The sequence below is a fragment of the Nicotiana tabacum genome, chromosome 20, assembly GCF_000715075.1.
Source record: "Nicotiana tabacum cultivar K326 chromosome 20, ASM71507v2, whole genome shotgun sequence".
NCBI lineage: Eukaryota > Viridiplantae > Streptophyta > Magnoliopsida > Solanales > Solanaceae > Nicotiana > Nicotiana tabacum.
In genome coordinates, this window is record NC_134099.1 from 15,297,711 (window position 1) to 15,312,805 (window position 15,095).

Consider the following 15,095-nt stretch of genomic DNA (forward strand, 5'->3'; position numbering starts at 1 on the left):
CTTGCTTCTTTTCGATGACTGTATTGTCGTCAAATTATAAATACTCTAATTGTTCACGATACGTTCGTATGCAAAATCTTAGATTTAGGACCTAAATATGTTCTGGCAAGATTTATCGCCTGCAGAGATATTTATACCGTTACTAATCTATGTCATAGATTAGACCTTCAGCAGAAACACTAATTTTGCTGAGGTAATTTGTAGTTGTCAAGATCGCCATAGCTTGTTGTATAAAACTCAGTGATGTAAGCTTATATAAAGCCTTTGTGTTATCTTGACTTTACTGATGTGGAAATTTGCACTACAAATTATTTGAAGCTTGCACTAACTGAAGTTCAAATATAACAAGCTGATTTTGTCCTGAAATTTGTACTGCAAATTAAAGAACTTCAGATTAATTTGTTTGAAGTTTGCACTATCACGATTAGGATGACTAGATATGATGCTTAAATCCTGGAACCATTCATAAAAAATTAGACCAATCATCAATGCTCTATAAACTTCCATAAACAATTCTGCTCCATATATTATTAGTAGTTCTAGCTCATTCTCGTTCTAGCTCATTCTCAATCTTTTAACAACTCATCTCTTCCTTTGCTTAAGGTTCAAAATTTCAACAGGTACTTACTCGACATTTCTAATTAGGGACTAATTTGTCTGAACTTTTGCTTTGATAAGGCTACACTTCGAGCAAAAAATTATGAAGTTCAAACTCAGACATACACAATTGAACTGAAGTTTGCCCTTGCACTATGAACTGAAATTTGCGTGATTGCCTTTGCAAGTTAGGTCAAACTTCAGGTAAAAATATCTGAAGTTTTTCTTTGATAAGGCTACACTTCAGGCAAAAAATTCTGAACTTCAAACTTCAGACATAAACAATTGACCTGAAGTTTGTCCTTGCTTATGAACTGAAGTTTGCGTGATTGTCTTTGCAAGTCAGGCCAAACTTCAGACAAAAAATTCTGAAATTCAAACTTCAGACATAAATTTTTGCTACTTCAGGCCCGTATGGCTGAAGTTATGCGAAAAATGGATACGCTTACAATTTTTTTGTAAAACAAATATAAGTTAAAAGATACCCAAAAACTAGGTATAGATGCAAATCCCCGTAAATAACTTGTTGCGCTTGGCCCATTAACTTATTAAATAGTCTTTAGAAAAAGAAACGTTATTGTCTATAGAAGTAAGAATCATAATAATTTGCAAATTCCTACCAGAATATAAATTAGCAGGGTCCCACTCCAACCATTTTAGAGAACAAACCTTAAACACTGGCCCAGGGCATATTTTATAAAACCGAAAGTTGTTTTCCCTTTTTCTTTACTTTTCCTTTCCATCACTCTTTAATTAACGAATAACTGTGATTTTACTATGTGATTGTTTACCTTTAAAATTGTCTAAAGTGTAAGAGTGCAATAATTTTTTATGTTGCTTTGCTTTCAAGCTGTGACCTATACGTTATAAAAATAAAATTTATGTACTAATGGGATAAGAACTAAATCAGGAATTCTGTCAGCTATGATACCGTAATAATTCTCACATTAATATAATAAGGCAAAAGACCTTAAACCACCCCTAAATATGGCTCAGATTATTAGTATTCTTTGCGAACTATGTTCGGTCTTAATTATCCCTCTCAACTTGGCCTTTTGTGAGACATTATCCCCTAGACGCTGATGTGGCAAAAAGTGTGGGTGCCCTCACCTGCCACGTGAATTTTTCTGTATATGTGGCTTTTTTTGAAAAATAAAATATATTTTTAACGTTTTAAGAATATTACTTTTTTAGATAAATTTTTTTTGGATATAATTTATAATAAAACTTGGATAGAACTACATTATTTAGGCTAAATATTTTTATTTGGGCAAAAATAATAAAGTTTTAGTTAATCTTTCTTTGTTCTTACCTGAAAATAAAGATTTATACAATTGAAATAAATAGTTAAGGCATCTAAAAAGTTATAAAAAATAAATAGTCATTGCATCAATACATTCTTTTTATTTTTTGTTTTGATGCAATGACTATTTATTTCAACTGTGTGTTTTTACTTTTTTAGGTAAATCTGTAACAAATTTTTTTTAGAGCACCGTAATTTAGAGCTGTACAAAAATTATAGCCAAAATAATTAATTTCAAACTATGTATTTTTTTATAACTTTTTAGATGTTTTAACTATTTATTTCATTTGTATAAATTTTTATTTTCAGGTCAAATTCAAAAAAAGATTAACTAAAACTTTATTATTTTTGGCCAAATAAAAATATTTAGCCTAAATAATGTAGTTTTATCCAAGTTTATTATAAATTGTATTCGAAAAAATTTATCTAAAAAAAGTAATATTCTTAAAACGGTAAAAATATATTTTATTTTTCAAAAAAAAAATCACATATACAAAAAAAATCCACGTGACAAGCGAGGACACCCACACTTTTTGCCACATCAGCGTCTAGGGGGTAATGTCTTTCAAAAGGCCAAGTTGAGGGAGGAAATTAAGACCCGACATAGTTCGAGAAGGATACTAATAATCTGAGCTAAATTTAGGGGTGATTTAAGGTATTTTGCCAAAAAATAATGATACTCAAACAAAGGGCTCGCCAACAAATACCGTAAAAATTGAAGCCTACTGCAATAAAAAATCAAATTTACTTGACAAAACATATATTGATATAAAAATATTAAAATTAGGCTTTCTTGGAATGCAACCTTTTTCTTTTTTAATTATACATAGGGTAGTGAGGGGAATTATGGAAGGAATTACAAGATGAAAATCGAACTCTCATCAATAATTAAAAGTAAAAATTCAAGCAACTAACCAGTAACATTACTAAGATTATCTAAAACGAAGATTATGAAAATAAGATTTAGGTTGATGTAATTGACCTTCATTAACAAGGTGAAATCCTAATAACCAACCAACTGAACTTTGACCACCCCAAAGAGCGAAACTGCAAAAACCAACACAAATCACCAAGAAACTCCACAAAACTCACATATACCCCAAAACCATTTTTTAGAAATCAAGTAAAAGCTAATGGCTAGAGTGAAGATTAAAGATCAAACTCAAATTTCTAACTCATAAAGGGATTATCACCTGGTTTTTGCCCTTCCTACGCTTTGATTGTGGTGAATTGTTGCTTTACTGCTCTTCCCTTAGATCTTTCAGATCACAAAAATTTAGTGGGAATGGATTCTTTGAGTGAGAGTCCGCCAGAACAAAGGTAACACATGATTAGGGGATATCAAAATGATACATCCTTGAGTCAGGGGCGTATCTAGGATAATCCAGGGTTCACGTGAACCCATACTCCTTTCCTTAAATCATGTATAACAATATTATATTTTTTTAAAACTACTAAAATATATGTGCGTGCCCCATGCTCAAAGACTCCTAGCAAAATTGGCGGTTCAAATCCCACACTAGATGGTCTTATTTTCAACATGAAATATAGATATATAATGAAAATCACTACAATTTCAAAAAGAATATAATTTTGAACCTATAATTTCAAAAGTATAGTGAGTTCATGGTAAGACACTATAGTTAAATCCGTCAAATGTAAATCCTAGATTTACCTCTTCATAATTGTGCACCCATTCTTTTGAAATGTTGGATCCGCCTGAGTAGTTTAAAACTATAATATTACATAAATTTTCTGTTTATCGGTTTTTAATTTTCTAAATCCGAAACCATACCAAAAAACTGAAAATTTTAATTTCTCAATCGGAAACCAAACCAAAAAACCAATCCAAATTAAAATTCGATTTGGTTTTTCGATTTAATCCGAATAATGCACACCCACTTACATGTCGCCTCCTGCCCCAGGGTACATTTTTGCAGTCATTGAGTTGCAGAGGCTCTGTAGCTCCTTCAGTTTGCCCTCAATTTGATCAGCCCCAGCAAGGTGGTTGCCGTTGAGCCATTGGTTGCTTTGCTCGGTGGCATCCTCAATCGTCTCCTTGTAATCTTTCACAGCTTTCTTCATATTGTTTGAGTAGTTCTCCAAAGCATTCTTTGCCTTGACCTTCCTCTTGTGTTCCTCATCCTCAGATTTGTACTTCTCTGCTTCCTGAACCATCTTCTCGATCTCCTCCTTCGAGAGTCTGCCCTTGTTATTGGTGACTGTAATCTTGTTCTTCTTACCATTCGTCGTGTCCTCAGTAGAGACATTCAAGATACCATTGGCATCAATTTGAAGGCGCGCTGTGATTTGAGGACTTTTAGGAGGAACGCCAGAGAGCTCGAATTCGCCAAGCAAGTTGTTGTCCGTGATCTTCACTTTCTCACCTTCAAAGACCTGAATCGTTTTCGTGTGGGGGTAGATTGTAAAGTGTTTATTCCTTGTTGGGATAGTGGTGTTTTTGGGAATCGACGTTACAGCATTGTTATGAGAAGTATCAGATCTCACACTAAGGGAAAGAGGAGTAACATCCAACGGCAAAAGGTCCTGCACCTTACGCTCACCACTTAAAATTGCAGCATGCACTACAGCACCATAAGCAACAGCCTCATCAGGGTTGATGCTTTTGCATAGCTCCTTTCCATTGAAAAGGTCCTGCAAAAGTTGTTGGACCTTTGGGATTTTAGTGGAACCACCAATCAGGACGACATCATGAACCGAGATCTGGATCATCCGAGCGTCCCTCAAACAGCGCTCAACTGATGTCACACACTTTGCAAACAGATCCATGTTAAGCTCTTCAAACTTAGTACGTGTGATGGTGGAAGAAAGGTCAATACCCTCGTATAGATTGACGATTTCAATGGTGGTCTGAGCAGAGGATGAAAGAGTCCTTTTTGCACTCTCACATGCAGTTCTCAACCTTTGGAGCGCCATAGGATTACTAGTGATATCCTTTGTGCTCTTTATCTTGAATTCCTGAACAAAATGGTTAACCAACCTATTGGTGAAGTCCTCGCCTCCAAGGCTGGTGTCTCCAGCAGTAGCTTTCACCACAAAGAGACTACCTTCCACAATTGTGAGAATAGAGACATCCAATGTACCACCACCAAGATCAAAGATTAGCACATTCTTCTCAGCAACACCCGTAGCTTTGTTATCAAGACCATAATAAGCAAGGGCAGCTGCTGTAGGTTCATTGATAATACGCATCACATTCAGGCCTGCAATAACACCAGCATCCTTGGTGGCCTGACGCTGAGAGTCATTGAAGTAGGCTGGAACAGTAACCACAGCATTCCTAACACTTGTGCCAAGGAAAGCTTCAGCAATCTCTTTCATCTTCATGAGCACCATAGCTGAGATCTCCTCAGCAGTAAACTGTTTCTTCTCACCCTTGTAGTAGACTCCAATCCTCGGCGGCTTATCACCAGCAACAGCACCAACCTGGAATGGCCACAACTTCATGTCACTCTGCACAGAGGCATCACTAAATCTCCTACCTATCAACCTTTTAGCAGCTGCATGGTGCAAAAGTTCAGGTTAACATCAGCATGTGGTTTTCAAGAACTAAATAATTTTTATAGCCGGTGTGCTTAAGCTCCAAAACAGCCATAAACAAACTTTCAAGAATTTTCACATAATAGTAACACATTAACATGCTTATGATCAAACCAAAATTTTGTATGTTCTTCATAACAACACTATCATCAGACAATAGCCGAGCTCTATCTGCTAATCAGACAAGAAAACTGTTTTCCTTGTCGTGCTGAAAGTTTCTGAGAACAATTTCAGCATAATACTTTTGTTCGCCGGTTCCATTGATTGAAGAGTTGATAAGAAAGATCGATCTTGGCGTGGATACGCATAAAATGTTCGCATTATCAAATAATTTTTTGAAACGAAATTCTATTCACCAAGTACGTCTTAAGTCCAATCTTTAACATGTGAATTAATTTTAAACACGAAAGTTCTGCCTAGAATTTCGTTGAGTGTTATCAATACTTATATGCAATCATACATTAACATCGCGGATCTATCAAGTAGAACAGAAATCAGTAAAATATAAAGCTCTTCGCATACATAACATGGTATGAAAAATCTGATATATTAAAACCGCAAAAAGACGAGATCTTACCAAAGACAGTATTGGTAGGGTTCCTAGCGACTTCTTTTTCGGCGACATGACCAATGAGACGCTCCAAATCAGTGAAACTAACGTAGGATGGCGTCCTTCTGTTACCTTGACCATTGGCAATGATTTCAACATGGTCGTGTTGCCACACGCCGACGGATGAGTATGTAGTTCCGAGATCGATTCCGATCATCGGTCCTGGCAACACGTCGACGGATGAGTATGTAGTGGCGAGATCGATTCCGATCACCGGTCCTTGTGCTTTTGCTGCCACTATAAAGGGTTGTTATTATACTATAAATTCTTGGAATTAATTATTACTGTACTATAAATTCTTGCCTGGCTTTATTTTATCATTTTTTTCCTTCAGATAATTGGGCAGTAGCAGTATCAGTCCCAGCACCGCCGCATACATAGAGCTTTCACCCTCTAAATTAGTCAGCTCCAGCTGCGATTTCACTCCCTGATAATAGGTTTCAGCATCTTCTTGAAGCCACCGCAGCAGCAAACCAATGAAAGGTGAAGCAACCTGACACCATTCTTTGATCTTATGGAGTTTAGTTCCCGGCGGCGGAAACACGTCAGCAAATCCATCACCAAAATTCTTTACTGTCGCCACCATTTTTCCAACACGAAAGCTTTCATCATCTTGTTCAGTCGAACGCAGCAGAAACTTTATGATGTATAAAGCAACCTGACACCATTCTTTGATCATTTGAACCCTAGTTCCCGGCGGAAACACCGTAGTAAACCAACTAGGAAATCCATTACCAAAAATATTCTTCATTATTTCCGCCCCTACTTTTCCAACATAAAAGCTTACATAAAGAATAACTAGAATCCCTATGAAGCATAAAGCAAACTTACACCATTCTTTGATCTTTTCGGTTCTAGTTTCCGGCGGAAACACCCTATTAAACCAACTAGCAAATCCACCACCAATATTCTTCATTGTCACCACCATTTCTCCTCCAATATTCTTCAGCGTCAGTAACACTTGGCCACCAACATTCTTTAGCGTCACTAACACTTGGCCGCCAACATTCTTTAGCGTCACTAACACTTTGGCACCAAAATCCTTTAGCATCTGCAACAATCTTTTTATCTCACTTGATATTGAGTTAAGTGTCTCCGTTACACTTTCCACCGCGTTCCCTGAATTGATCATCAATTCGTCTATTACAAATTCCAAGTCTCTCTCCATATTACGGCTGTCTGTCTATGTGCGAATGAGAGTTCAAACTAATACCGTAGTTTAAACTGATCTTTCTTGAAAGACCAAGTGGTGTTTACAATTTTTTTATTACTATGTTTAAAATATTACAGAATCTGTTTGAACTAGAAATATGAAAATTTATTTTTACGATGGAACACATTTGACTGGGCACGTAGAGAAAAGAGAATACTTTTAAACTTGTGGTGTAAAATAAGTCGCATATATTTTGTGTGGTTATAAATCATTGTATAAAAGTAAATTATTTTCAAATAAGGAAGAAGATCATTCTTTTTGGCACAGAATAAAAAGCAAATAGGTTCACATAAAATTGAAACGGATGGAGTATTAACTAAATAAATTAGCAAATATCAAATTTTAAACAACTTAGTTTTCCTAATACAATTTTGAGTTAGTTTTGGAACAGAGACTCCAATCTTTTTCTAGTTACTCGATTCTGAATTATAATTTGCATATATTTCAGTAAATATTTTAGACAAATACTTACTCCCTCTGTTTCAGTTTATGTGAACCTATTTCCTTTTTTGTCCGTTCCAAAAAGAATATCCCATTTCTAAATTTAGAAACAATTTAACTTAAGCTTACAATTCTACCCTTAATGAGAAGTGTTTATAACCACACAAATATCCTGGACCCCTATTTAACTTGTTTAGGACCACAAATTCCAAAAATCGTTATTTTTTTTCTTAAACTTTATACCTAGTCAAACATGTACACATAAATTGAAATGAACCCTTTCTAAATTTGGTAACAATTTAGCTTAAACTTACAACTATATCATTAATGAGAAGTTTTTATAACCACACAAATACTCTGTGTCACATTTGGACTTATTTAGGACCACAAATTCCAAAAATCTTCATATTTTCACTTTTTTATTTTTTTCCTTTTGTCATAATATAAGAGACTTAATAAGGAAGATAAAGTAGTTGTCGTCTTCCTAGTCAACAAATTAAAGATAAAATTCATAGATACATGGGAGTTAGAAAATTACAAGATGTATCGCAAACTCGTCGTTAGCTACAGATTCTTTCAAAGCCTCCTCTCATTCATACATGTCTTTATAATCAATAAATACTCATTTCAAAATATTTTTAAAACAATACAGGGCATTCGAGTTCTTATTAAATTATGAAATTTAATCTCAATAACAGTAAATCTATCTCAAGAAACGGTAGAACAAGTCCAGAACTAATGAGAATATTCAAATAGTAGTAATCATCTCAAATAAATATTTCGATGTCATACAAGTAAAGAACTTTTTTTACACGTAAATTCAAAAACAATCGGTAACAAATTCATATTAGAAATCATCGTATATAAATTCAATAGTAGCTGTTATAGTACTATTGCATAACATGATTTTCTTTCTCATGACTTGTTAATGGGCCCATCTTCGGGGAGTCAATATATATATATATATATATTTATCATGAGGAAACTAAGGGGGACTAGGCCTAACCTCAAACTTACATCAGAAATTACAATAAAAGAATGGTGCACCTGGCCATTCTTCAAAACTCTGAGTTTATAAACAAAATGATTGCTGAATTTATTTTACATATAATTTTTTTACTTACTTACATAGTGTATTTTTTCACGCGAATGGTGGCTCTGCCACTGCCAGCATCTACATCTCACTTAAAGTAGTCAATTCACAATCTCTTCATATCATCAACCTTATAACTTTAACACGTGTCTTTTGAAAGATCTAGCGGTTCATATTTATTTGATTAACCAAAAGAGATTTAATTCACGTTAGCAAGCAGAAAAGTCTTAACTTGGAAAAGAGAACTCATTAAATATTCTTTTGAAAAGAATACGCATGCGTCAACTCATTTTATAGTCTTTGGATAAGAAAATCATAAATGTTAAAAAAAATAAAAGAAAAAGAATAATATTGCAGAGAAAAGTAGAGAGAAAATTCTTATTGATTTGAGATGAATTATTATGGAATAGAACCCCTATATTTATAGGGGAAAAGTGTCACGACCCTAAAATCAATCCGGTCGTAATGGCGTCTATCATAAAACTAGGTCAGCCGACACAACTCCCGAATTAATCATTAATCAATAAAAGTCAATTTTTAAGCCTTTAATTAATCAAATATCACATAATGTAAGTCAAGATGAACAATGCGGAATAAATACACAAGCCCGCCATCAGGGTGTCACGAGCATCTACTAAGGTCTGAATACAACAAGAATCTAAGAATGTACTAAATACAGTCTAAGGAAGACAAGAGGGAGAAAAGCAGTGCTGCGAAAATCGAACAGCTACCTTGCTAACTCCAATGACTCTGCCTTGAGCAATCAACACCCCGCTACTGAGTCCAGAACTACCTGAGTCTGCACACAAGGTGCAGAGAGTAATGTGAGTACGCCAACTCAGTGAGTAATAAAAGTAAAAGCAGTTGAGAGATAAGAAAACTCGTAAAACATAGTAAAATGCTACAAAGAGGCGGTGTAAACCAATACAATGCAATAAAACAATGAGAACTTGTAAACTACCTTAGTTCAGTATAAGCTTCTTCAAAACCTTTTTAACAGTTAAACAAGTGAATGAAAAATAGTGAGAAAAGGTAAACACATAAAATCAGCCCCTCGGGCAAAATACCAACAAAACCAGCCCCTCGGGCTATCTCATAATCACTTGTATCAACCCATCGGGCAATAACATGGAACAATCTCAGCCCCTCGGGCTAAATCACATCACACACTGGGTACCCACGCTCTCTGAGGGTGTACAGTCTCCGGGAGGGGCCCCTTACGGCCCAAGCGCAATATCAAGTCATCTCGTGACATAATCAATAGGCTCTCAGCCTCATATCAAGCCACCTCATGGCATAACAACTCAGGCCCTCAGCCTCATAATCATAAATCAGTACAACACTGCTCCGGCGTGCAACCCGATCCCATAATAACCTCAAGACACAGGCCATCAGCCCTACTCAGTCAGAAATTCTTAAAACCACTCGGGCACAGTAAAATATGATGCTCAGCTTAAAATATCATTTAAGATGTCAAAACAGAGTAAACATGACTGAGTTATAAAATAGTAGAATATATCATGACTGAGTACAAGTATAAAGTCAAATCAGTGAGGAATAGTAGTAAAAATTCCCTAAGGGTCCAAAACAGTTGGTACGAGGCCCAAATATGGCATTCAGCCCAAAACATGATGATAGCAAACCGTTTTAAATCAAATACGCAATAAAACAATCATACGGGATGGACTAAGTCATAGTCCCCAATAGTGCACGACCCCACGCTCGTCATCTAGCGTGTGCGTCACCTCAATATAGCACAACAATGTGAAATCCGGGATTTCATACCCTCAGGACAATATTTAAAAATATTACTCACCTCAATCCGGTCTAACTCTAGCCCGTGATGCCTTTGCCTCTCGACTCCGCCTCCGAATGCATCAAATCTAGCCAAAAGCATATTCATACCATCAAAACATGCTAAGGGAACAAAGCCCATTCGAAAATATCCAATTTATACCAAAAATTTCGAAATTGGCCAAACCCGGCCCCAGGGGCTCACGTTTCGGATTCCGATAAAAATTATAAAACTAGAATCCTTACACTCTCACGAATTCATACATACAAAGAACATCCAAATCGGACATCAAATGCCCATTCAAATCCCCAAAAAAATTCTCAAACTTTTCTTTCATTTTTCCCCAATTTCCACTCTAATTTCTCAAATTAAATGATGAAATTCAAGACTAAATCATGGAATTAAACCAAATATGAGTGAAGAATACTTACCCCAATAGCTCCACTGAAAATCTCCTCAAATTTCACCTTCTCCCAAGCTCTCCAATAGTTTTTGTGGCATTGGACTTAAACTCTCGATTTTGAACTTAAACATTCTGCCCAGATTTTTCCTTCATCACGATCGCAGAAATTGCCTCGCGATCACGAAACACAAAAGGACTGCCCCTCATAACAACCTTATGCAATCGCGGAACAACACACGCGATCGCGAAACATAGCCTAGCCAACTCACGCGATCGCGACCATCCCCACGCGATCGCATAGAACAATGCCTTCCACCGCTCACCAGCCCACTTTCTTCTACGCGAACGCGGCCTTGCCCACGCGTTCGCGAAGCACAACTTCTCAAACAACCACGATCGTGAATCCCTCTACTACAAATGCATAGAATAACTTCACCCCAGCCCCAAAATAGTCTACGCGATCGCGAAGAGCAAAATACTTGCAACAAAATACCAGCAAAATTGCTACTTTCAAAACATGAAATTGATCCGTTTAACTACCCAAAACTCACCCCGAGGCCCTCGAGACCTCAAACAAACAAGCCAACATATCCCATAACATCATTCAAACTTGTTCCAACCTTCGGAATGCTCAAAACAACATCAAAACACCAAATCATCATCGAATTCAAGCCTAAGAATTCCAAAAACTTCCAAATTTTGCTTTCGATCAAAAAGTCTATCAAACCTCGTCCGAATGACCTGAAATTTCGCACACATATCACAAATGACACAACGGACCTACTCCAACTTCCGAAATTCCATTCCGACCCCTATATCGAAATCTCACCTATCAATCGGACAACGCCAAAATTCTAATTTCGCCAATTCAAGCCTAAACCTTCCACTGACCTCCAAAATACATTCTGATCACGCTCTTAAGTCCCAAATCACCTAACGGAGCTAACCAAATCATAAAAATTCCAATCCGAGATCATATTCTAACAAGTCAAAACTTGGTCAAACCTTTCAAATTTTAAGTTTCAAATTGAGAACTGTTCTTCCAAATCCATTCTGATTACCCTGAAAACCAAAACTAACGATTTACATAAGTCATAATACATCTCGCAGGGCTAGTCATGTCAGAGAACTAGCGAGCAAAGTACAACAGCTTAAAACGATCGGTCGGGTCATTACATCCTCCCCCACTTAAACATATGTTCGTCCTCGAACGTGCCCAGAGTTGTTCCAAAGGCCAAGCAATCGCTGAATAACCTTACCATGCCCATACCCGGGGGTGATCCCACGTCACCCTATCTCATATAGGTCCGATAACACAATGTAAATGAAATTTTACAATCCAACCTAGCCCATAAACCTTAGAACCACATTTCCACTTCTGAAATACTCTACAAGATCAGAATCTCACATCTATACTCTGAATAAGCCCGAACAAGCTGTAACAAACCACACCCGCAGACTCAAATGCCATTACATGACATACCACATAACTCAAACACTTGTAGTGATAACTTCAAATCACAACAACTGCACACAACAAGCAAATATCGATAATAACCTCTTATCAATTAAAGTCTCATTACAACACTTTTATATACTGCCAATGATAAATAAAACACGTAGAAATTCATAACCATTTCTCAGATCAACCATTCGAGAAGCCACTCCTTATTTGGCATGGACCATAACAAAGTTCTGAGCCGCACATCGATATTATCCTTCTAACACGCTGAAACTGAATCCGTTTGTATTTATTCTAGATCCCAATGATCTCATCTAATCAAACATAACTACTCTGGTGACATGATACATCAATACAATCTAAAGCCACATCTCATGCAATCCTCACACCAATAAGCAACAATTCGAACATACTCAAATCATGAAAACAACTCGAATGAAATAGCTGTACCATAAGTTCACTAGTACCACCACAATAAAATGTTGAGAACCCATTACACGTCGTAGAAACAGAACACACGAATCTAACCCAAAGGGTCATACCTCTACATAACTTCGCTGCAATGCGCGACCCTATCCAAATGCTAGTCCACATGAAACACCTCAAGTCAATATGCTCAAAATCGACAACCACGCGCAATATGACGTTTAGAACAAAGAAAATCATCATAACCATGACAAAGCAATTGACATAACATTACAAAAACCTGAAGGGGAAACAACTGATACGCTATCCGCCGAGTAATACCCAATACTCTTCTCGCTCGAATTCCACTGAGAGACCTCAATAAAACCGCACCACATGTGCCTATAACCAACAATCCCAATGCCTCGCAACATGGAAAGGTAACTCATAGATCTTACCAGGTCATTAATAAGCTCAATAACAATTGAATCAACACCTCCTTCAACAATACAACTCGGAGTCAACCAAGCCGACTCGATGAAGAACACACATCCATATTGGTCTACCAATGAACCCCTTATCAAGAAATCCCTGAAGCTGTTTCTTTAACTCCTTTAACTCCGTCGGTGCCATACGCTATGGTGCCCGACACCAAGTCAATACCGAAATCAATATCCCTGCCCGACGACACGCCCGACAGAAGGAAGCACATCCGGAAAATCCCTCACCACTGGAACTGAATCAATGGTAGTAGTCTCTGCACTGACATCCATCATGAAGGCCAAATAAGAAAGACAACCCTTCCTGGCCATCCACTAGGTCTTCAAAAATGAAACCACCCTACTAAAAACATAATCTGTCGAACCTCGCCACTCAATTCCTGGCATCATTAGCATAGCCAACGCCGTCGTCTTAGCGTAAAATTCCGGAATAGCACGATATGGAAAACAACCAGTCCATATCCAATACCATACCAAAATCCAGCATACTAAGCAACGAGGATCCACTCAGGTCTCTAAACCTCCAATAGTTACCACACAAGGTCGATATACGCGGTCCACAATCACGACCTAACCTGTTTATGAGAACTCCCAGTCTCCAAATCCATACAGCATGCGAATCACCATATCCAATCTCAACTCCACCGTCCGAATATACAACACACCCCTAATACGCAATCATCTCACGTGAGGTACTCATATAATTCTTCTGTGCCACCCAGCAAACTCTAATATCAGCCGTCGATCTAACAAGAGAGTGTCGTAATACTAATAAAGTATCCTCAACTCAAACACATCGCCCCTTCTAAAATGTATACCCTCATCAAGCTACACCACTTAGTAATATCATTTCCATAATCATCTGAAGCTGCCTGTACTGCCTAAGAATTCTATGACCTTCCTTTCAGAACTGAACCGTGACCTTACACATGCAAATCTCAATCTTAGACAACATACCGTATATACCATACCATCCTAGGATAAATATGAGAACTTCATATCCCTTCCAAGCCACAAGCAACTACGTTCTCACTAGCCAAGAACTTTCCATTGATCCCATCCAGAAAAAAATCACTATACATCCCATGCTCCTCACGTTCGTAGAAAATATACACTTCTAACCATGGTAGAAACCATCAAGAACTCTCTGAATTCCACTTGCACAAAACTAAACGTCAGGACTGAATCCTTCTAACTCGACCCAGCTACGCAGGCCACTAAAACCCAAAAGCATTGCCGCGAAACACCTATAGAAACTCATTACCTCGTAAGCATCCAAAGAATTAATCATATCCTTACCATGCCGATCCGGCCTACTACCAAGCTATCCCATCTATCCATGTTCCTTCTGATTTACCTTCAACTTAATACTTCTTCTCGCTACAACACCACAATTCTCGACCCAGACTTGCCACACGAGATCCAAAGCATAAAACTACACTGTCCTACGGCTCATAAGCCGCTTAATACTCTCTTAAATATTCCCAGATGCACCACGTTCAAATACCTACCCCGAAGGGACTCCCTGCGAACCCAAAGCCATTACCTTCACCTTCCTGATACTAACATATAAAATCCCCTAATGATATAGAAATACCACGAGTCTTGACACCCTCCAATGCAAACCTCAGTTTCTAGCCAATTATACAACTTGAAAATTTCCAATTATTACATGTAAAAACTTGAACCCCCTAGAACCATTCTCGAGAGTC

At 37.2% G+C, this 15,095-nt stretch overlaps 1 protein-coding gene across 2 annotated transcripts; it reads right to left on the minus strand.

The window, feature by feature from the left end:
• Positions 1-3,599: 3,599 nt before the first annotated feature.
• LOC107784150 (heat shock cognate 70 kDa protein 2) lies at positions 3,600-7,697 on the minus strand. 2 transcript variants are annotated; one of them, XM_016605224.2, is made up of 3 exons: positions 6,375-7,697; positions 6,039-6,308; positions 3,600-5,421 (listed from the first exon to the last, which is right to left on the minus strand). In XM_016605224.2, the coding sequence occupies exons 1-3, from the start codon at positions 7,237-7,239 to the stop codon at positions 3,803-3,805; spliced, it is 2,754 nt and encodes a 917-aa protein (XP_016460710.2). In that variant the 5' UTR covers positions 7,240-7,697; the 3' UTR covers positions 3,600-3,802. The 2 variants fall into 2 exon arrangements, with proteins under 2 accessions (XP_016460710.2, XP_016460711.2); XM_016605225.2 differs by having other exon boundaries at positions 6,039-6,302; positions 6,375-7,352.
• Between the last annotated feature and the right edge of the window lie 7,398 nt (positions 7,698-15,095).

Coding starts and splice junctions, on each gene's coding strand:
- LOC107784150 (XM_016605224.2), bottom strand. CDS start 7,239: ATGGAGAGAGACTTGGAATTTGTAATAGACGAATTGATGATCAATTCA. Junction 6,309..6,374: donor AAATGATAAAATAAAGCCAG/GCAAGAATTTAT, acceptor AACCCTTTATAG/TGGCAGCAAAAGCACAAGGA. Junction 5,422..6,038: donor CCCTACCAATACTGTCTTTG/GTAAGATCTCGT, acceptor TGCACCATGCAG/CTGCTAAAAGGTTGATAGGT.